Here is a 21,410-nt window from a genome sequence, read left to right as displayed (position 1 = left end):
CACAGTCTCCTGAGTAGCTGGGATTACAGGTGCCCGCCACCATACTCAGGTAACGTTTGTATTTTCTTTCCTTTTTTTGAGACGGAATCTCACTCTGTCACCCAGGCTGGAGTGCAGTAGTGCAATCTCGGCTCACTGCAACCTCCGCCTCCCGGGTTCACGCTGTTCTCCTGCCTCAGCCTCCTGAATAGCTGGGACTACAGGCACCCGCCACCACACTCGGCTCATTTTTTTGTGTTTTTAGTAGAGACGGGGTTTCACCATGTTCACCAGGATGGTCTCGATCTCCTGACCTTGTGATCCTCCTGCCTCGGCCTCCCAAAGTACTGGGATTACAGATGTGAACCACCGCGCCCGGCCAATTTTTGTATTTTCAGTAGAGACGAGGTTTCATCATTTTGGCCAAGCTGGTCTTGAACTCCTGACCTCAAGTGATCTGCCCGCCTCGGCCTCCCAAAGTGCTGAGATTACAGGCGTTTGCCACTGCACCTGGCCTCCTCCTGAGTTTTTTGAATAAGGGTTTCCGGGAGAGTAGCTCCAGAGAGCAGGAGGCCCAGTGCCCTGCACAGAGCGGGGACCATGGTCTCTACTCTGCCTCCAAACACCCACCAGCCTCCTGGACTCTAGGTGAGCTTCCCAGGGGCTCCCCCAGCAGACTCCAGAGGCCCAGGAGATCCAGCCCACAGCCTGGGGAAGGGGTAGGCTGAAGGTTCCCATCCCAGAGGGGTGTCCTCATCCCAGGAGCTGCTGGATGGCACTCGGCCTCCTGTTTCCTTACGTGTCCCTAGGGAAACGGGGTCAGCCTCTCCAGGGCCACCATGAACGTTTCAGGCGAGGAGGGTACAGGTGGCCACTGCCTGGACCCACAGGAGGACTCTCGAGACCCTGATGTGGGTGAGCAGTGACAGGAACCAGCACCCGGAGGTTGTTCTTATGAGGCTGGGCCCATCCCGTTTTGTAACCAGTAGCGGGGCTGTCCCTGCCACCCTGGACCCAAAAGTGTGGCTCGCTGGGGCCCCTGACCCTCTCCTGGGCTCCAGGTGCTGTCTCCTGTCTCCATCTCGGGTGCACGTGCCAGGTCCCCTGGGTGCTGTGTGCTCCCCACTCCTTCACGCGTGGGCAGTCTCCCCATCCCTGCCCCAGCCCCCACTCTCACACCATCAGGTCAAGCCCCTGCGCCCACCTGTCTGTCTGAACAAGAGCGTGGCCCTTCCCGCCCTCCCTGCGGTGGCTGTGGCTTCCTGGGGACAGGAGGCGGCTGGGTGGAGATCTGGAGGCTGCTCCTCAAGCCCTGCCCTGATAGCTGTGTGTCTCCAGGGAAGTCCCTGCCCCTCTCTGGGCAGCCTTGCTTTTCCCCACCAAAGGGGTGAAAATCCTTAGAACGCGTCGAGTCTAGAGGTCAGCTCCCCCGTGCCCCAGGAGGCCCCTGCCTCTGCCAGTGGAGTCTGATCTTCCAGGGCTGGGACTCAAGGGGTTTAGGGTGTCCTGTGATTCCGGGGTTCCCCTGCTAGGCTCTGGAGGCCTGTGAGGCCGGGGGCGCTGCCTTGCCAGTCCGTGGGATGACGGGGTGAGGGGCCAGGTGTACACCTCCAGCCCCCTCCCCATCCCCAAGGCCACCACGTGGACATGGAGCTGAAAGGTCCAATGTGCTTTAATGGGGGGTAGCTCCCAGGTCCTGCCTGGGCCCCGGGGAAGTGGCGCTGGCTGGGCCTGCCGGCTGCCTGGTCTTCCCTCCCGGCTTTCCCTTCTTGGCCGCCGAGGCCTTTCTCTTGCCGGGCACACTGGGGGCTGGGGTGTTGGCAGCAGGGGGCCCCGGGTGGGGCGGCTGCTCCTCGTTGAGCGCCTTGAAGTTGAAGAAGTAGTCGACGTTGGACACGGTGTCCAGGATCTCAGGCACGCTGTAGTCAAAGGACAGCAGCTCCTCGGGCAGGCGCAGCGAGCGGATGTCATCGGCTGAGTTCCCACCACTGCTGTCAGGCAGGGCCGGCCCGGGGACCTCACACAGGGTACCCTCAGGCTCAGTGGCACCTGGCAGACAGTCGAAGAGCTTCATGGCGTCCTCCAGCAGAATCTTGTCAGGCAGTGCCAAAGCTCTGGCCGCCTCAGGGGCCTTGGCCTCGCCTGCTCCCAGGAGGGGCCCCTCCTTGGCCTCGGCCACCTTGAGCTCGCTGAGGCCTGGTGGGTACAGGGGCACCCCAGGTCGGGCCCCGCCACCCTGTAGCTCCTTGGTGGGGAAGGCCAGGGATTCGGGCCCAGGGAAGGGGCCGAGGTGGCCCTGGAGGTGGCTGTAGGCGTCCGGGGGCAATGTCGGCTCTACAGGCAGCGTGATGAGTACAGGTGGCTTGTTCTCCTTGGGAGGTGGAGGGGGTGGCGGGGCTGGGCCTTCCTCCAGTGGCGGTAGGGGCAGCTCCATGAAGGCGGCGGGTCCTGCGTCCCCCACAAAGCCCAGAGCCTCTGGCCCGGGACCCTCAGGTGGGAAGTAGGGCAAGAGGAACTGGGGCCCCCCCGGTGCCGGCTGGTAGTGGGGGTATGGGGGCAGCCCCGGGGCCTTGAGGTAGGGCTGCGGCTCCAGGAGGTAGCTGCCTGGGGCAGGGGGGCCCCCCGCTGGCCCCCCGCTGCTTGCCGCCAGCTTGTACAGGGCCGACTGGCCCAGGTCAGGGGCGGTCCACTCAATCCGATAGATGCGGGGGTCGAAGAAGCACCCGCACGGGGCCATCTGGAAACCTGTGGGCAGCAGGCAGGTGGCCTGAGAGCAGCCGCTGCCTGAGGGGCCCAGCTCAAGCCTGGGGGCCTGTCTGGGGGATGCCACGAGAACCTTGCCACTGGGGGGCCCCTTTGGGGGACGACATAGGTATTGCTTTGGGGCCCTGGCTGGGTGATGGATAACACAGAGCTCGTCTTTGGGGCTCATCTGGGGGTCCTGTGTGAAGCAGGGGAGCAGAGGCCAGGCCTTCAGGCCCCCACCTAGGGACAGGGCAGGGGCGAGATGGGCCTGCACACTCAAACCCACTCTCAGCCTCATCAAGGGTTCAGGGGAGGCCGGTACCTGCTGGAGGGGCCGAAAACACCTCTTTCTCTGGGTCTGGGGGATGGTAGAGGTTCAAGGAGCCTGTGGACAAAGGTGCCCGGGTGGGTGGGGCCCTTAGGCGGGTGGGCCCCTGAGCCCTCCCTAACAGGTGCCCCTGCCCACCCGATCGTACCCACGGCGGGAGGCGGCTCGGTGCAGGTGGGAGTGGGCTGGCTGCCCAGTGCCTCGGCCCCCTCCAGACTCTGGGGGCTGAAACCTTCCTGGGGAGCTGCAGGGGCATAGAAGGGTTTGGGGTGCTGCATGGGGCAATGGGGGGCCTAGCCCAGACAGGCCAGGAGGGCGGCAGTAGGAGCACAGGTGGCCCAACCAGAGAAGAGGCCGAGAACCCGGCGGGGTTCTGTTTGCCTGGTTACTCGGGGCAGCAGGTTCCAGCCTGCAGCCCACCCACTGGTTGGGGTTCTGGGTGTCAGGGCTGGGCAGGGGCAGACGGTGGCAGAGACGGTCATCACCAGGGGAGGGAGGACTCTGGGCCAGGCCTTCACCTCTTCCAGCAACACCCCCTAACAGCTTTGAGGGTGCCTCCTCCAGACAGGCTGCCCTGATCCCCACGGGCATGCAGGCTGAGGCTCCCTGGGTCCTGCGCCCGCTACCTTCTTGGGGGTCAAGGCCTCTCTGGGCACGAGCAGCACCCAGCTTGGGGCAGGGCCCATGGAGGCGGCCAGGAGGTTTGGGGAAGATGGGGGCCAAGGAGGGAGGGGCTGCTTCAGGGTCATAGAAAGGCCTGGATTTTAAAAGAATAAAATTTATTGTACTCTCCTCGCCCCACGGTGCCCCTGGGAAAGCCTGAGGCTACTTGTACGCGTTGGCCTTGTGCTTCGGCAAGAAGACGAAGTTGGGGGGCACTGGTCCAAGGAGCATCTCACTGTGGGAGGGCAGGTGGAAAGCAAGGTCAGGTCCAGGGCCTGCAAAGCACCCTCCATGACCCAGGGCCCCGACTCCAGCCCTGCAACTCTGGCCCACCCAGGCACCTGATGCGGATCCAGTCGGCGGCCTTCTGGCTGGCCATCAGCGTCTCCAGGTAGTCGCGGCCCAGGTAGTAGGGCGGCCGCTCGTTGATCCTCTGTGGGAGCCGTTCCAGCAGGCCCACGGGCACGTACCTGCAGGCAGGCGGGTAGGCACCAGAACAGGCTTGAGTCAGCCCTAGCCAGCCGCGGCCCATGCGCCACCCACCCCAGCCAGCCCCGGTGCCCACCGGCACAGGAAGGACAGCCACTCGAGCAGGAAGCGTCGGGTCTTCTCCACACCCTGCGTGTCCGAGCCCCAGTGCTCCAGGCCGTAGCTGGTAAAGTCCCGCAGGATGTCCAGGCGCTCGGACGACGAGATGTCCCAGTGCCGCTGCTCCTTGATCTCCGTGAATAACCACGGCTTGAGCAGGGCGCCACTGTGGGACGGGCACGATCAGTGGGCCCAGCCACCAGCCTGCCTGGGATCGTGTGGCCCCTGCTTCCATGGCCTGGCCTGAGCCGGAGGCCAGACCACGAAACCTACAAAGCCTAGTAAGCCTCCCGGCTGCGTGCACACAACCTTCAAAGCCCAGGACTTTTTTTTCTTTTTAGACAGAGTCTGGCTCTGTTGCCCAGGCTGGAGTGCAGTGATAAGATCTCGGCTCACTGTACAACCTCCATCTCCCAGGTTTAAGCAATTCTGCCTCAGTCTCCCTAGTAGTTGAGATTACAGGCGTGTACTACCACACCTGGCTGATTTTTGTATTTTTAGTAGAGATGGGGTTTTGCCATGTTGGCCAGGCTGGTCTTGAACTTCTGACCTCAAATGATCGGCCTGCCTCGGCCTCCCAATGTGCTGGGATTATAGGGGTGAGCCAGCACACCTGGCCAAAGCCCAGGACTTTCAACCCACCATAATCAGATCCCATGGCAGCAGCAATTTTCAGTCCCCTCTGCCACAACACAGCTGCAGCTCCTAACATCGCTCTCTGCCCCTCCCAACTTGGGACCAACAGCCCGCCACAGAGCAGGGGTGGGTGACGGCGTGTCGGGTTTGGGGCACTGCTGCTGTGCATGAAGATGGAGCTGCATCTCTGTAACATCCCTGGGCACTTACCGGGCAATCATGATCCCAGCGACACCAGTCTGCATGGCATGGTTGGCATCCTCAAATGACAAGATGTCCCCATTTCCTGAGAAGACAGAGGCTGGGGTCTCAGGGAGACAGGGGCAGGTGGGACCCTGGGGGTCTCCCCACCAGCCCTTCAGTCTTGGCTGACCCAGTGGCCCCCATCAGGGTGGTAGGAGGGGGCCCCAGGTGGGAAGGTGAACAGCCCAGAGGGACCGAGGGTGGTAGAGGAGAGGGAGGTGGCTTCCCGGAGCACCCACCGAACAGGGGCATGGGGCTGGCGGCCTTCACACACTCCTCGATGTACTGCCAGTCTGCTAGCTTGGTGTAGCGCTGCTCCCGAGAGCGGCCGTGGAGCTGGGGGAGAAGCCGCCACGCAGGGTAGGAGGCAGAGAGTGAGACGCAGAGAGAAAGAGACCGAGAGAGCCAGGCTGAGAGGGACAGAGAAAGACAGAGGCGGAGACAGAGGGAGGTGTGGAGGTGAAGAGGGAGGGATGGGAGGAGAGGAGCCGTTAGGAAGGGACGCGGGGTCGACCCCGAGACCCTGATGCCCGAGGTGTCCCAAGACCCACCGTGACCAGTGCCACGCCCCAGTCCCGCAGCTCGGGCAGCAGGCGGTGCGCCAGGTTCACACGCTCCTGGACGCCTGTGCGGATCTTCACAGTCAGTGGCACGTCCAACACCTACAGGATGGTGGGAGGTGGTGGGAGACGGTGGGATGTGGTGGGGGTTGTGGGAGACACTGGGAGGTTGTGGGAGGTAATGGGAGATGCTGGGAGACGGTGGGAGGTGGTGGGAGATATTGGGAGATGGTAGAATGTGGTGGGAGGTGGTGGGAGATGGTGGGAGGCGGTGGGAGACACTGGGAGACGGTGGAATGTGGTGGGAGGTGGTGGGAGATGGTGGAAGGTGGTGGGAGGTGATGGGAGACGGTGGGAGGTGGTGGGAGATGGTGGGAGGCGGTGGGAGACACTGGGAGACGGTGGAATGTGGTGGGAGGTGGTGGGAGATGGTGGAAGGTGGTGGGAGGTGATGGGAGACGGTGGGAGGTGGTGGGAAATGGTGGGAGGTGATGGGAGACACTGGGAGACGGTGGAATGTGGTGGGAGGTGATGGGAGGTGATGGGAGACGGTGGGAGATGGTGGGAGATGGTGGGAGGTGGTGGGAGACGGTGGGAGGTGGTGGGAGATGGTGGGAGGTGGTGGGAGACGGTGGGAGGTGATGGGAGACACTAAGAGATGGTGGAATGTGGTGGGAGGTGATGGGAGACGGTGGGAGACGGTGGGAGGTGGTGGGAGGTGGTGGGAGACGGTGGGAGGTGGTGGGAGACGGTGGGAGGTGGTGGGAGACACTGGGAGGTGGTGGGAGATGTGGGAGAGGTGGATGTGGTGGGAGGTGAGGGAGGTGGTGGGAGGGGTGGGAGATGGTGGGAGGTGGTGGGAGACGGTAGGGACGGTGGAAGGTGGTGGGAGTGATGGGAGGTGATGGGAGACGGTGGGAGGTGATGGGAGACGGTGGAGGTGGTGGGAGATGGTGGGAGGTGGTGGGAGACATGGGAGACGGGGAATGTGGGGGGAGGTGTGGGAGGAGGGAGCCGGTGGGAGGTGGTGGAGATGGGGGGGAGGTGGTGGGAGATGGTGGGAGATGGTGGGAGGTGGGGAGGTGATGGGAGGTGGTGGGAGACAGTGGAATGTGGTAGGAGGTAGTGGGAGATGGTGGGAGGTGGTGGGAGGTGGTGGGAGACAGTGGAATGTGGTGGGAGGTGGTGGGAGATGGTGGGAGACGGTGGGAGGTGGTGGGAGGTAGTGGGAGGCAGGGCCTGGGGGAGTTGTTTGGGAGCCAATGTGGGAATGTGGCTGGTCATACCTGGTTCATGCCACGAACGATCTGCTGGAACTTGGTGGAGCGATTCATGAGGGCACAGCCCCCGCCCTGGAAGAGACAGGCGGGTGGAGGGAGGGCGGGACCCGGGCCACCCCTGCTGCCTGGAGGCCCCCACCGGGAGACGTCAACCCACAGGAAAGGAAGGGGCTTCAGGGTCACACTGGGGCCCAAAACCCTGACCCTTCACCCACGACATCGCCGGCTGGCCCAGTGCCTCCCTGCCCAGATGGGGACACCAAGGCACACGTCTGCGGCCACTACCTTCTTGTACACGAGGTCGATGGGGCAGCCGACGTTGATGTCCACAAAGTCCACCTCCACGGTGCGGCTCAGCAGCTCGGCACACTTGGTCATGGTGTCAGGGAAGGCGCCCTCCAACTGTCGGTGGGCAGCGGCAGAACGGGGGGTGAGGGGGTCTCAACGGTCCCCACTTGGCTGCTCCCTCCCCACTGGGGGCCCTGAGCCAGCAGCCTCCTCTCTCAGGCCCTCCCTGGAAGGAGCCAAGGTCTGTCTGCAAGGCACCGGTCCCCGGCCACGGCCACTGGTCCCCAGAGGTGGATCAGGGCAACACCCCCACTCCACAGCTGAGGCCAGGGGGTCGAGGAGGCAACCAGGGCAGACCTGGAACCTGGCTCTAAGACAGCACAGCCGAGGGCCCCTCCGCGCTCCCTCCCTCGGGGCGGGCACTGACCTGGACACCAAAGATGTCTTCACACTGGTGGCGTTTGAGCAGGGCCCACTCGGACATCTGGCCCTGCAACAGGTTGGTGCAGACGGCCATCTCTCCGCATGTCACGTCCGCCCCGAAGCGTTTGCAGATCCGCCGGAAGGGCAGGTTCCCACACTGAGGGGGGAGCAGGAGACACATAGGCTTGTGCGTGCACGCACGCACACACCAACACACCACACACACAGATACACGCATACACACACACACATATACACGCGCACACACCATGCACAGACACACATACACAGACACACACACATGCATACACACACACACAGCCGGATCCTGAATAGGCGCCCCAGCCCCCCAATCCAGCAGGTGGGGAGACACTAAGCCCTGCTGGAATGGCCACACTGCCACCCTGCCACCCCAGCAGCCACCTGACCCAGGTCCTACCGTGGTGAGGGGGGCCAGGTAAAGTTTGCCACGGATGTCCAGCTGGAGGGAAAAAAAATACAAGTGAAGCCTGGGCCTCCACCCCAGCTGCTGAGGCCCTGGACCTCCCTTCTCCCCACAGTCTAGGACACACTTGGCCCTGGCCCCAATGGCCTGACTCCTTTTCTGGGCCTCTGCATGTGCCAATCAATCCCTTCCTCAGGAATGTTCTTTTCCTCATCGTCTCCTCCACTGGAAAGCTTCTACTTAACCATCCAAACCCAGTTGCAATGCCCCCCTCTTCCAGGAAGCCTTCCATATTGTCCCCCGCTACCCAACCCTGACCCTGTGGGACTCAGAGTGTGCCCAGCTTTTTTTTTTTTTTTTTCTTTCCAGATGCAGTCTTGCTCTGTCGCCCAGGCTGGAGTGCAGTGGCACAATCTTGGCTCACTGCAACATCCGCCTCCTGGGTTCAACCGATTCTCCTGCCTCAGCCTCCTGAGTAGCTTGAATTACACAGGCACCCGCCACTATGCCTGGCTAATTTTTGTATTTTTAGTAGAGACGGGGTTTCACCATGATGGCTAGGCTGGTCTTGAACTCCCGACCTCAAATAATCTGCCTGCCTCAGCCTCCCAAAGTGTTGGGATTACAAGCATGAGCCACCGCTTGTAATCTGGACAGAAAGGCCCTGTCCAGCTCTTTCTGTCACCACCAGAGTGGGACCTCCTGAAGGCTGGGCCCAGAACAGAGCACAGAGAGGGAGACTCAGCTGGGAGCTCCTTCAAGGCACAGCCTCTGACTCCCAGGGAGCTAGAAGAGGAACGTGGACACAGCTGGTGCCTAATACATGCACACCAGATGGACAGGTCTGCTACTGACATTGTCCTCAACACGTACCGGCTTCTTCTCACAGGGCCGCAGCCTGACCACGTCTTCATCCGTCAGGGGCCCGCAGGTCCGCACGGGGCTGCTAGGAGGGGTGCTAGTGCCCAGCCCCGTGGGGACCTGCTGGGCGCCACAGTTGTCCTGCCTGGGAGCACCCTTGGCTACCGTGCCCTCGGGTACAGCAGCAGCAGGTGTGGGGCCCGGCGGCTGGCCCTGGCTGAACCGGCGCAGGGCCAGCTCAGCTCGCTCAAAGCGGACCTCGCGCTTCCGCAGCTGCTGCTGCAGGGCTTTGTCCAGGCCGTTGCGGACGGGCGGGGGCAGGGCCCCGCGGGCCGCTAACTCCTCCTGCACCAGGTTCTGTCCCTCGGGCCCCAGATGGGCCCCAGCGAAGCGGCAGGTCACGCCGTAGGGGCACCGGCCGAAGGTCTCGAAGAGCACACAGCGGGGGCCCAGGTCGGCCGGCTTGGTCTCCAGGTAGCGCCCCACGTCGTGCAGGAAGCGGCAGCGATCGCCGAAGAAACACTTAGCAGCCGACTCCTGCGGGGAAACAGGGAAGGAGTGAGGGAGGACAGGGAGACCCAGGGGCAGTCCAGCAGTCAGGGGTTCAAACTCTAGGTCCCCCCTCCTGGCTCTGTGTGCCTGAGCAAGTCAGGCACCTCACTGTGCCTCTGCGTCTCCATTGGTACGATAAGAACAATGACAAGCCCTACAATATATCCCGAGGAGCGTGAAGACGGAATGGCATCAGAGCAAGCTCACTGCTCACTGCTGAAGGCCCAGGAGCTTTCTAACAATTACCCACCGCCAGGAAACACACCCGCTCCTGCCTGCCCCGGCAGGAATGCTCGCGGGGCCGCACTCGCCTGGATCAGGGAGGGGCACAGCCTGTTCTTGTCGTAGTGTGTGGGCTTCACATGAGGCCGGCCCTTGTTTTGTCCCCGGGCCCTCTTCTGAGTCTGCGGCTGCTTCCTGGGCTCTGCTGCCTCCTCCGTCTGCCCGTCCTCCGTCTGTCCATCCTCCAGTCGGATCCGCTTAGCCTCAGGCTCAGCCAGGTCATTGCCAGCTGAGTCTCCTACCTCGGTTTCCCGGCAAGGCTTCTCCTGCCCTTTGGCTTCCAGGAATTGGTGAAACTGCTCCTTGGTGGTGAGGTATCTGCCGACAGAAAGGGAAAGGAAAACCCTCTATACATAAACACTAGGGAAAGGAGGCTAAAAACACTTGCCCTTGCTTAAATCCTTCTGCTGATGGGGAGCTCACTACTTAAGAACCAGCCAGCTCCCAGCCTGGGAGCCCCTCAGGGCCTCAAAAAATATCTATTTCGTCCCTGGGTCCTCACCGTCCAAAGTGTTGCGCGAAACTATTATCAGATACAGTCAAGAACTTCCCTGCGCATGTTAGGCTAAGAAAAACTACAATTCCCAGCATGCTTTGAAGCGGAGTCTAAGCCGCCACATTTCCCTGCACGCCTTTCGGCCCTTCAAACACCACAAGCCCCAGCACGCAACACGGCACTCACTTCAAACCCAGGATCCGCCAGTACCCGCCGCTGGCGGAGCACATGCGCCGTATGTCCATATGCGGGGACTACAATCCCCAGTATGCACCGCGGGCCTGGCCTCAAATCCCACCTGCCCTAGCATGCACGTGGTGTCCTTCGTGCATGTGACGGTCCCCAACGTGCACGATCTCAGATACCTCCGCTGACCACGCTGCAGGCGGAAGAACGGTCCGGAATGAAGAACCGATGGCTTGTCGCCCTTAGCCGCTGCCTAATTTCCCGGCATGCACAGCTCGGGCCACGCTATGGGTGCCGGAAAGGGCCCTTGAACTTCCCTCCTGCCCCGGCGACTCACTGAGGCTTAATGGGCGCCACTCCCCGTTCCAACGCTCCGGCTCCTGAGTCGCCGCCACCACCGTTCTCTAGAGGGGCCTCCGCCGTTCCCTCCGCCATCGGCGCCCCTCACGCCCGTTCTGGAGTGTTGCGGGAAGGCCTTCCGGGTCACGCGTGTGTTCCCTGCTTGTGCTGGGGAAGTGCGCATGCTCATGTCGTTCCAATGACGCCATTGCGCGCTCGTGACGCAACGGGGGGGGCGGTGCCTGTACATGGGTGGAGCCTCAGATCCTATATAAACTAGAGCGTGGCCGCTTGCAAGCTGAACTGCCATCAGCTTCTGGAGTCATGAATCCTCCTTGTTAGGGTGATTTGGGGGTTTTGTCTTTATTCTGTTTGAAACGGTCTCGTTCTGTCGCCCAGGCTGGAGTGCAGTGGTACGATCACGACTCACTGCAGCCTCGTCCTGGGCTCAAGCGATCCTCCCACTTCAGCCTCCCGAGTAGCTGCGTCTACAGACATGCACTAATAGGCCTGGCTAATTTTTAAATTTTCTGTAGAGACGACGTTTCGCCAGGTTGCCCAGGCTGATCTCGAACTCTTGGGCTCAAGCGATTCTCCCACTTTGGCCTCCCAAGCGTTGGGATTACAGGCGTGAGCCATGGTTCCCAGCCCCTACTAGGGTTTTTAAAAATGTAAATTAGGGGTCGGGCGCGGTGGCTCACACCTGTAATCCCAGCACTTTGGGAAGCCGAGGCGGGCAAATCACCTGAGGTCAGGAGTTTGAGACCAGCCTAGCCAATGTGGCGAAACCCCATCTCTACTAAAAATATAAAAAATTAGCTGGCGTGGTGGCACATGCCTGTAATCCCAGCTACTTGGGAGGCTGAGGCAGGAAAATCACTTGAACCAGGGAGGTGGAGGTTGCAGTGAGCTGAAATCACACCATTGCACTCCAGCTTGAGTGACAGAGCGAGACTCTGCCTCCAAATAAATAAATAAATAAGGCCAGGTGCGGTGGCTCACGCCTGTAATCCCAGCACTTTGGGAGGCGGAGGCAGGCAGATCACCTGAGGTCAGGAGTTCGAGACCAGCCTGGCCAACATGGCAAAACCCCATCTCTACTAAAAATACAAAAATTAGCCAGGCGTGGTGGTGGGCGCCTGTAATCCCAACTACTCAGGAGGCTGAGGCAGGAGAATTGCTTGAACACGGGAGGCGGAGGTTACGGTGAGCCAAGATCGGGCCACTTCACTCCAGCCTGGGCGACAAAGCAAGACTCCATCTCAAAAAAAAAAAAAAAAAAAAAGTATATTACACTACTTTTATGCAGGACATTAGTTTCAACAAATAATTAGTTGAGCGTCTGTATGCCAGATGCTGTGCTAGATGCTGGGGGTGTGGTAGTAAACAAAACGGAGAAATCATTGCTTTTAAGAGCTCACTTGGGAGTCGGAAACACAGACAAAAAATATAACACTCCTCGGAATTTGGGGGATTGGTTCCAAGACCGCGTATACCAAAATATGCGTATACTCAAGTTCCCCAGTTGCCCAGCGGAATCCCTGTGTAGGAAAAATCCGCCCTTTGAATCCTCAGGTTTCCCATCCCGCCTCCGCATTTGGTAGGGGTTGAAGAACCCGCGGATACGGATGGCCAACTGTATTTTATTTTTTAAAGGCCACTTATAAGTGGTTGGATGCAGTTCAAACCCGTGTTGTTCGAGAATCAACTGTACATAAGTAAATTAAACCGTAAGAGAGGAGGTAATAAAGCAATAAGGTGGATTTGGAATGCTACCCTTGGCTGTTGGATTTTTTTTTTTTTTTTTGAGACGCAGTCTTGCTCTGTCGCCCAGGCTGGAGTGCAGTGGCGCAATCTCGGCTCACTGCAAGCTCTGTCTCCCGGGTTCACGCCATTCTCCTGCCTCAGCCTCCCAAGTAGCTGGGACTACAGGCACCGCCACCGCGACCGGCTAATTTTTTTGTATTTTTAGTAGAGATGGAGTTTCACTGTGTTAGCCAGGATGGTCTTGAACTCCTGACCTCGTGATCCGCCACCTCAGCCTCCCAAAGTGCTGAGATTACAGGCGTGAGCCACCGCGCGGCCTTTCTTTTTTTTTTTTGTAAGAGGAAGTCTGGCTCTGTTGTCCAGGCTGGAGTGCAGTGGCGCGATCTCCACTCTTTGCAACCTCCACCTTTCTGGTTCAAGCGATTCTCCTGCCTCAGCCTCCCAGGTAGCTGGGTTTACAGACACCCACTACCATGCCTGGCTAAGTTTTGTATTTTTAGTACAGCTGGGGTTTCATCATGTTGGGCAGGTTGGTCTTAAACTCCTGGCCTCAAGTGATGCGCCTGCCTTGGCCTCCCAAAATGCAGGGATTACAGGCCTGAGTCACCCTGCCCAGCTAAATTTTAATTGTTTTTGAGAGACAGAGTTTATTTATTTAAATTTATTTACTTACTTATTTAAAAAATAGATTTATTTATTTTTTGAGACAGAATCTTGCTCTGTTGCCCAGGCTGGAGTACAGTGGTGCAATTACAGGTCACTGCTGCAGTTGCAGTTGTTAATAGGCTGGCCAGGGAAGGCTTTCTGGGGAAGGTAATGTTTGAGAGTATTTGGAAGAGCTGCGGGAGAGAGTTGTAGGGATATCAGAGGGAAAGTGTCCCAGGTGGAAGGAACAGCCAGTGCAAAGGCTCTGAGGCAGGAGGAAAAGTCCTGGCATGTTGGAGGAACATTGAGGAGGCCCATGTGGTTGGAGCAGACAGTCCAAGGGGGAGAGAAGGAGGAAGCCAGGGAAGGGAGGTGAAAAGGTGAGGGTTTTGCAGGACTCAGTGAGCTTCAAGAAGGACTTGGGCTTTCATCATATGTGAGTGAAATGAGAGCCACAGAAGGCTGTGTGCCAAGGAAAGCTGGATCTACTCAGCATTTGCCAGAGTCCCCACCAAGCCCTGTTGTGCCCCCCTAAACTCCCTATTCCTGGAGAAGGTTTGGTGTGCACAGGAAATTCAGGGCTCTGGACTCAACCAGAATCCCTGCCCCTCCACTTACCAGCTGGAACCATTGGGCATCTCATTTAGCCTCTCTCATACCCCAGTCACCTCATCAATAAAATGGGGCAGATAAAAGTATCTCCCTTAGGCGGGGTGCGGTGGCTCACGCCTGTAATCCCAGCACTTTGGGAGGGTGAGGCGGGCGGATCACGAGGTCAAGAGATCAAGACCCTCCTGGCCAATATGGTGAAACCCCATCTGTACTAAAAATACAAAAATTAGCCAGCTTGGTGGCACACGCCTGTAATCCCAGCTACTTGCGAGCCTGAGGCAGGAGAATCACTTGAACACGGGAGGTGGAACTTGCTGTGAGCCAAGATCGCGTGATACACTCCAGCCTGGTGACAGAGAGAGACTCTGTCTCAAAAAAAAAAAAGATGGGGAAACTGAGGCCCAAAGAGGGAAGGGATTTGCCCGAGGCCACAACTGGCTTGGAACATGCTTTTCTAAGACCTGGGAGAAAGTGGAGGGGAGAGCGGGCATTTTGTCTTCCCTCTCTGGCCTCGGCTGCCCTCTGTAGGACAATCTGGGAACACAACAGTGGAACCCGGGAATCTAAAACTGGAAAAGGCCGGGCACCTTGGCTTAATGCTATAATCCTAACCCTTTAGAGACAGGGTTATAAGTGGTTGGATGCAGTTCAAACCCGTGTTGTTCGAGAATCAACTGTACATAAGTAAATTAAACCGTAAGAGAGGAGGTAATAAAGCAGTAAGGTGCATTTGGAATGCTACCCTTGGCTGTTGGATTTTTTTTTTTTTTTTTGAGACGCAGTCTTGCTCTGTCGCCCAGGCTGGAGTGCAGTGGCACAATCTCGGCTCACTGCAAGCTCTGTCTCCCGGGTTCACGCCATTCTCCTGCCTCAGCCTCCCAAGTAGCTGGGACTACAGGCACCGCCACCGCGACCGGCTAATTTTTTTGTATTTTTAGTAGAGACGGGGTTTCACTATGTTAGCCAGGATGGTCTTGAACTCCTGACCTCGTGATCCGCCACCTCAGCCTCCCAAAGTGCTGGGATTACAGGCGTGAGCCACCGCGCCCGGCCTTTCTTTTTTTTTTTTTTTTGAGCTTGAGGCCAGGAGTTCCGGACCAGCAGCCTTGGCCACTTAAAGAGGAGACCCCTTCTCTGCAAAAAAATTGAAAAACTATCTGGGCATAGTGGCATGCATCTGTGGATACATCTACTCGGGAGGCTGAGGCAGGAGGATTGCTTGAGCCTGGGAGGTCGATGCTGCAGTGAGCTATGATTGTGCCACTGCACTCCAGCCTGGTCAACAGAGTGAGACTCCATCTCTAAAAATAATTAAATGGCTAGGTGTGGTGGCTCATGTAGTCCCAGTACTTTGGGAAACCGAGGCAGTTGAGTCCTTTGAGGTCAGGAGTTCAAGACCAGCCTGGGCAACATGTTGAAACCCTGTCTCTACTAAAACGACACAAAAATTAGCCAGGTGTTGTGGCGGGTGCCTGTAATCCCAGCTACTGGAGTGGCTGAGGCATGAGAATCACTTGAACCCCAGAGGCAGAGGTTGCAGTGAGCTGAGATCGTGCCACTGCACTCCAGCTTGGACAACAAAGTGAGATCCTGTCTCAAATTAAAAAATAAAAAAAATATATATATATATAATAAAAATTAAAAATAAATCAATAAAATCAGAAGAAACCAAAGTAGTCAAGGTGAGACTTTTTTTTTTTAGATTAAGTCTCGCTCTTGTCGGCCAGGCTGGAGTGCAATGGCGCAATCTCAACTCATTGCAACCTCTGCCTCCTGGGTTCAAGCCATTCTCCTGCCTCAGCCTCCCGAGTAGCTAGGATTACAGGCATCCACCACCATGCACAGCTAATTTTTGTATTTTTAGTAGAGACAGGGTTTCACCATGTTGGCCAGGCGGGTCTTGAACTCCTGACCTCAGGCAATTCGCCTGCCTTGACCTCCCAAGGTGCTGGGATTGCAGGTGTGAGTCACTGCGCCTGGCTGGGGTGAGACTTCTTGTCCATCTGGGCTTGTCCACCATCCAGGGATGGGTACTCCTCCCTCCAGGGGTGCCCATCCATTCCTCTCTGAGGTTCTCCCACTTTTCTTTCTCATCATGTCACCACTACCCCAGACAGTTTTGAGGAGACAATTGTCACATGGTGGAAACTGAGGCCCACAAAAGGCAACCTCAGGAATGTGGCCTCCTCTCTCTAGGCCTCAGCCTTGAAGAAGAGATCTCCCAGGCCTACCTGGCTGTGCCCTGTAATAACTCCACCTCCTCAGTGTAAGGCAATCCCAGAAGGCTTCCTGTAGGAGGAGGACTGTGGATTGGCCATTGCCAAGTATGATATTAATATGAATAAAATAACATCAACTGTTTACTATTATATATTATCATGTATTATTATTATTATATTGTTATTATTTTTGAGACAGCGTCTCACTCTGTCACCTAGGCTGGTGTGCAGTGGCCCGATCTCGGCTCACTGCAACCTCTGCCTGCTGGTTTCAAGCAATTCTCCTGCCTCAGCCTCCCGAGTAGCTGAGACTACAGACACGTGCCACCATCCTTGGCTAATTTTTTGTATTTTTAGTAAAGACAGGGTTTCACCATGCTGGCCAGGCTTGTCTCGAACTCCTGACCTCGTGACCTGCCTGCTTCAGCCTCCCAAAGTGCTGGGATTACAGGTGTGAACCACTGCGCCTGGCCATTATTATATTATTATAGTGGTATAATATTGTTTACCAGTAGCTGAACAATTATTGAACACTTTCTGTGTACTAGGCCCCATTCTAAGCCTTCTTTTTCTTCTTCTTCTTTTTTTTTTTTTTTTCAGAGACAGGGCCCTGGCTGGAGTGCGGTGGCAGGATCATAGCTCACTGCAGCCTCGAACTCGTAGGGTTAAGTGATCTTCCTGTCTTAGCCTCCCAAGTAACTTGGACTACAGGCTCATGCCACCTTGCCTGGCTAAATTTTCTATTTTTCCTATAGATGGGATCTTGCTGTGTTGCCCGGGGTGGTCTTGAACTTCTGGCCTCATGCAATCAAGCAGAAAGAGTTGGAGGCTGGAGCCAGGCACGGTGGTTCATGCCTGTCATCCCAGCACTTTGGGAGGTTGAGGTGAGCGGATCATGAGGTCAGGAGTTCGAGACCAGCCTGGCCAACATGGCAAAACTCTGTCTCTACTTAAAAATACAAAAATTAGCTGGGCGTGGTGGTGCGCACCTGTAGTCCCAGCTACTCAAGAGGTTGAGAGGGGAGAATCCCTTCAACCAGGGAGGTGGAGGTTGCAATGAGCCGAGATCATGCCATTGCACTCCAGCCTGGGTGACAGAGCAAGACTTCCTCTCAAAAAAAAAAAAAAAAAAAAAAAAAAGAGTTGGAGGCTGGGTGTGGTGGCTCAACCTGTAATCCCAGCACTTTGGGAGGCCAAGGCAGGCAGATCATGAGATCAGGAGTTCGAGACCAGCCTGGCCAACATAGTGAAACCCTGTCTCTACTAAAAATACAAAAATTAGCCAGGCATGTTAGTGCGCACCTGTAGTCCCAGCTACTTGGGAGGCTGAGGCAGGAGAATCGCTAGAACCTGGAAGGCAGAGGTTGTGGTGAGCCAAGATCATGCCACTGCCCTCCAGCCTGGGCAACAGAGCAAGACTCCGTCTCAAACACACACACACATGCACACGACAAAAATTAGCTGAGCATGGTGGCACACCCCTGTAATCCCAGCTGCTTGGGAGGCTGAGGCATGAGGATCGCTTGAACCCGGGAGGTGGAGGCTACAGTGAGCTGAGATCGGGCCACCGCACTCCAGTCTGAATGACAGAGCTAGACTCTGTCTCAAAAAAAAAAACACCTCCCTGACTGTTGCCTGCTCAGAGTGGATTCAGTACCCACTTTGGGCTCTGCAGCTTTCTTTCTTTTTTTTTTTTAGACAGTCTCACTCTGTTGCCCAGGCTGGAGTGCGGTGGTGCAGTCTCAGCTCACTGCAACCTCTGCCGACTGGGTTCAAGTGATTCTCCTGCCTCAGCTTCCCTAGTAGCTGGGATTACGGGCATGCGACACAACATCCAGCTAATTTTTGTATTTTTAGTAGAGACGGGGTTTCGCCATGTTGGCCAGGCTGGTCTCGAACTCCTGGACTCAAGTGATCCGCCCACCTCGGGCTCCCAAAGTGCTGGGATTACAGGCCTGAGCCACCACACCTGGCTTGGGCTCTGCAGCTTTCTGAATGGCCCCCCATCAGGGCCCCAGCAGGACTGGGAATGCCTGGCCACGTGCCCGTCTTTCCCACTGGATGATGAGCCCAGAGAGTGTGGGAAACGGGCTTAGCTTAGTCACTTTGTGTCTCCAGTGCCCAGCACAGGGTCTGGTACGCAGGCGGTGTTCCGTGGACACTTGCAGAGTGAATGCGTCTTACCATGACTGGGGAAACTGAGGCACAAGGCGACAGAGCCTGCTCTAGAGAATCCCACCTTCACTGAGGCTGGGGGAGGGGGCTGGGGGCTTCCCAAGGGCCCTGGCTCAAGCTATTGGTGTCACTGTACAGTGTGTGGGGACATTGAGGAATATGCACTCCAATCCTGGACCAGGCCTGGACCGTCCTTGACTAACCTGGAGGAAGCAGGATGGAGGTCAGTGGTCCTGGGGCCCCTGAGCAGGTAGGGAGACTGAGGCACCCAGGTAGCGGTGGAGCAGGACCTGTGGACTCAACTGGTGGTTTTTTGTTCAGTCGCCAGCTGGTTTTCTCTCTCTCTCTTTTTCTCTCTCTCTCCCCTTTATCCCTCCCTCCCTCCCTCCCTCCCTCCCTTCCTTCCTTCCTTTTACTATTTTTCGAGACTCTCGCTCTGTCACCCAGGCTGGAGTGCAGTGGTGCGATCTCGGCTCACTGCAACCTCCTCCTCCTGAGTTTAAGCGATTCTCCTGCCTCAGCCTTCTAAGGAGCCGAGCTTACAGGTGCCCGCCACCACGCCCAGCTAATTTTTTATAGTTTTAGTAGAGACGAGATTTCACCATATTGGCCAGACTGGTCTCAAACTCCTGACCTCAAGTGATCCACCCACCTCGGCCTCCTAAAGTGCTAGGATTACAGGCGTGAGCCACCGTGCCTGGCCACTGTTTCTCTCTTTCTTTTTAGAGACAGGATCTTGTTCTTCCATCCAGGTTGGAGTGCAGTGGCATGATCTCAGCTCAGTGCAGTCTCAACTTCCTGGGCTCAAGTAATCCTCCTGCCTCAGCCTCCTGAGTCGCTGGGACCGCAGGCGCCCACCACCATGCCTGGCTAATTTCTGTATTTTTTGTAGAGACAGGGTCTCATCATGCTGTCCTGGCTGGTCTCAAACTCTTGGGTTCAAGCAATCCTCCCACCTCAGCTTCCCAAAGTGTTGGGATTACAGACATGAGCCACTGTGCCCAACCTATTCTTCCTGTTTCTAACTCAGAAAACATTTCTTGTTCTTTCTGTATTTCCTCCTCTCTGTGACCTTCTCGAATCTCTCTCCAATTTTTCTCTGCATCTCTCCCTCTCTCTAGCTCCCCCTCCCTCCATGCTCCTCAGTCTCTCCCTCACTCTGTGTTCCCCTCTTGCCCTTTCTGCAGCCTTCTCGCCCAGGCCGGATGGGGGTGGCAGCGGCAGGGCAGGTGCGGCCCCGGGCTCAGTGCCCGACGCTGCCGCGGCCGCCCCGGATTTGTGGCTGCGACTCCTTTATCTGTGGCTGCAGCTGCTCCTTATCTCCTGGCTTCAGGACAGGAGCCTGGGATTAGGGCAGCCCGGCCAAGGACGCGAGATGGCAAGGCGGGCGGGTGGGTGGGAAGTGGTAGAGAGCGGGGGAGCCGGGTGCGAGCGCGTGTCCCTGAGTGTGTGTGCGTGTGGGAGCCAGACTGCCGTGGATGCGTGACTTGGGGGAGGCCTGTGTGTGCCATTGTGTGTCTGCATGGTTGTGTGTCTGTTGTGTTATGAGGGTGCATGAGGGATTGTGTACATACCTTGGTGGCTGTGGCCTGTGTAGAACTCTGTGTGTGTGTGTGTGTGTGTGTGTATGTTTGTGTGTGGTTGTGCATGAATGTTGGTGCCACTGTGAGTTCTCGAGAAGAGCCGCTCAGCTGCTGCTGTGTACCACACAAGACCGCCCAACCCCAGCCCAGCTCCTTGCTTGCTCCCCAGTCCCCATTCCCCTGCCTTGGCGTCCTTGGTTGGCCTGATGGTTTTCCCACCTTGCTGACCTAAGGCCCCCAGGGACCGGACCCTTGACCTGTGGCTGTAAATGGCCCTGTGGGGACAGCTGCTGGCCCTGTTTTTACCATCCTTGCCTGAAACAGGCCAGCCCCTTCCTGCCGCCCACAGGCCTTCAGGGTCCCATCCCCACCTGGTGGGCTCCTCCCCCAGCTGCTGGGGACCTTGCTCTGGGCCAGCCTCACCCCCGCCCAGGAGTGTGTCTCCAGCTCTGTGTCCTGCCTGAGCTGAGGCCTCTGTGTGTGCTCAGCATGGTCTGGCCTGGGGCGAGAGTGACTTTGTTGAATTAGTAGCCCCAAAGCATCGTTTTGGGGGAGCCCTGAGCTGCCCCGCTGTCTTGGGTAAGTCCCTTTCCCTCTCCACGGGAGAATGACAGCGTCCACCTCCAAGGCTCTGATGACATATTGCGTGCCCAGTGCTGGGCACAGAACAAACATGGGAGCCATTTGGCAGGTGGGGAAACTGAGGCCCCATGAGCTCAGTCAGCAACACAATGGGGGCCATGGTGGTGCTCAGTGTGCAGGGATGGCCAGTGCTCCAGCCAGGGGACACAGTGGGCATCCAGCCACCTTCAGCCCCACAGGATTGGTCCCTGGGGGTCTCGAGGTGCAGCCCAAACCCCCGGAACTTGGCCCAACTCCTGGCGCTAAGATGGAAACTTCTCCAGCAGCCAAGTCTGAGTCTTGGCCAGCGGCCCCCGGCCTCCCAGAACCTCTGCCCTGGAGTCTCCACCCGAGAACAGATCACTCCCTTTGGGAGCAGTGGCCTCCCGGGGAGGGCAGGGGGCCAGCCCCCGGGAGGACAGGGGTGGAGCATGGTACATCATCCAACCCCACTTTGCAGCTTTTTCCTTACTTGTGACCTTAGGTTAGCGGCTTGACCTCTCTGATCCCTGAATTTCACAACCACCAAGTGGGCACAGAGCAGGTGGAGGTGGGGGTAAGAGCTGCCAGGAGTTACCTGGGGGAGATGTCTGAGGAGACAGCGAACGAGTGGAACTAATTTCCAAGCAAACACCAGAAAGGGCAGGCAGGCTTCAGGGCGTGGTTTTCAGCCACCCCTGCATGGTTCCATCCCTGCCTCGGCCTTGATCCTGATGCCAGCAGGCTTGAATCAGTCAAAGAGGTCAAGTGTCAGAGCTAGACACAGTGGCCCATGCTTGTAATCCTGGTGCTTTGGGAGGCCAAGATGGGAGGATCGCTTCAGCCCAGGAGTTGGAGACCAGCCTGGGCAACACAGCAAGATTCCATCTCTCTAAAAAATTAAGAAATTAGGCC

The 21,410-nt window shown here is 57.6% G+C and overlaps 2 protein-coding genes across 8 annotated transcripts; both read right to left on the bottom strand.

Annotated features, from left to right (window-relative positions):
- Positions 1 to 1,633: 1,633 nt before the first annotated feature.
- Positions 1,634 to 3,668, bottom strand: PRR22 (proline rich 22). The gene is made up of 3 exons (XM_033196009.1): positions 3,201 to 3,668; positions 3,047 to 3,109; positions 1,634 to 2,724 (listed from the first exon to the last, which is right to left on the bottom strand). Exons 1-3 carry the CDS (start codon positions 3,328 to 3,330, stop codon positions 1,652 to 1,654), a joined length of 1,266 nt encoding a protein of 421 aa, XP_033051900.1. The 5' UTR covers positions 3,331 to 3,668; the 3' UTR covers positions 1,634 to 1,651.
- A 146-nt stretch (positions 3,669 to 3,814) lies between these two features.
- Positions 3,815 to 11,241, bottom strand: DUS3L (dihydrouridine synthase 3 like). 7 transcript variants are annotated; one of them, XM_033196007.1, is made up of 13 exons: positions 10,893 to 11,241; positions 9,903 to 10,191; positions 9,052 to 9,576; positions 8,173 to 8,214; positions 7,738 to 7,890; positions 7,308 to 7,424; positions 7,029 to 7,094; positions 5,734 to 5,844; positions 5,422 to 5,518; positions 5,150 to 5,225; positions 4,281 to 4,469; positions 4,057 to 4,185; positions 3,815 to 3,950 (listed from the first exon to the last, which is right to left on the bottom strand). In XM_033196007.1, the coding sequence occupies exons 1-13, from the start codon at positions 10,988 to 10,990 to the stop codon at positions 3,878 to 3,880; spliced, it is 1,965 nt and encodes a 654-aa protein (XP_033051898.1). In that variant the 5' UTR covers positions 10,991 to 11,241; the 3' UTR covers positions 3,815 to 3,877. The 7 variants fall into 7 exon arrangements, 6 of the variants coding, with proteins under 6 accessions (XP_033051898.1, XP_033051893.1, XP_033051896.1 ...); XR_004433601.1 differs by having other exon boundaries at positions 5,422 to 5,592; positions 7,738 to 8,214; XM_033196002.1 differs by having other exon boundaries at positions 7,738 to 8,214.
- Between the last annotated feature and the right edge of the window lie 10,169 nt (positions 11,242 to 21,410).

Source organism: Trachypithecus francoisi, unplaced genomic scaffold (assembly GCF_009764315.1).
Source record: "Trachypithecus francoisi isolate TF-2019V2 unplaced genomic scaffold, Tfra_2.0 Lachesis_group5, whole genome shotgun sequence".
In the NCBI taxonomy this organism is placed as follows: domain Eukaryota; kingdom Metazoa; phylum Chordata; class Mammalia; order Primates; family Cercopithecidae; genus Trachypithecus; species Trachypithecus francoisi.
Note: the sequence above shows the minus strand (reverse complement) of the source record. Positions and strands in the feature narration are given on the sequence as shown.

What these genes read in the sequence shown, in the direction of transcription:
- PRR22 (XM_033196009.1), bottom strand. Translation starts at nt 3,330, where the DNA reads ATGCAGCACCCCAAACCCTTCTATGCCCCTGCAGCTCCCCAGGAAGGT. An exon ending in CGAGCCGCCTCCCGCCGTGG is followed by an intron (nt 3,110 to 3,200) that starts GTACGATCGGGT and finishes CTTTGTCCACAG; the next exon opens with GCTCCTTGAACCTCTACCAT. An exon ending in GTTTTCGGCCCCTCCAGCAG is followed by an intron (nt 2,725 to 3,046) that starts GTACCGGCCTCC and finishes TGCTGCCCACAG; the next exon opens with GTTTCCAGATGGCCCCGTGC.
- DUS3L (XM_033196002.1), bottom strand. Translation starts at nt 10,990, where the DNA reads ATGGCGGAGGGAACGGCGGAGGCCCCTCTAGAGAACGGTGGTGGCGGC. An exon ending in CAGCCCCATGCCCCTGTTCG is followed by an intron (nt 5,226 to 5,421) that starts GTGGGTGCTCCG and finishes CTGTCTTCTCAG; the next exon opens with GAAATGGGGACATCTTGTCA. An exon ending in GCTGGGATCATGATTGCCCG is followed by an intron (nt 4,470 to 5,149) that starts GTAAGTGCCCAG and finishes CCCGTCCCACAG; the next exon opens with TGGCGCCCTGCTCAAGCCGT.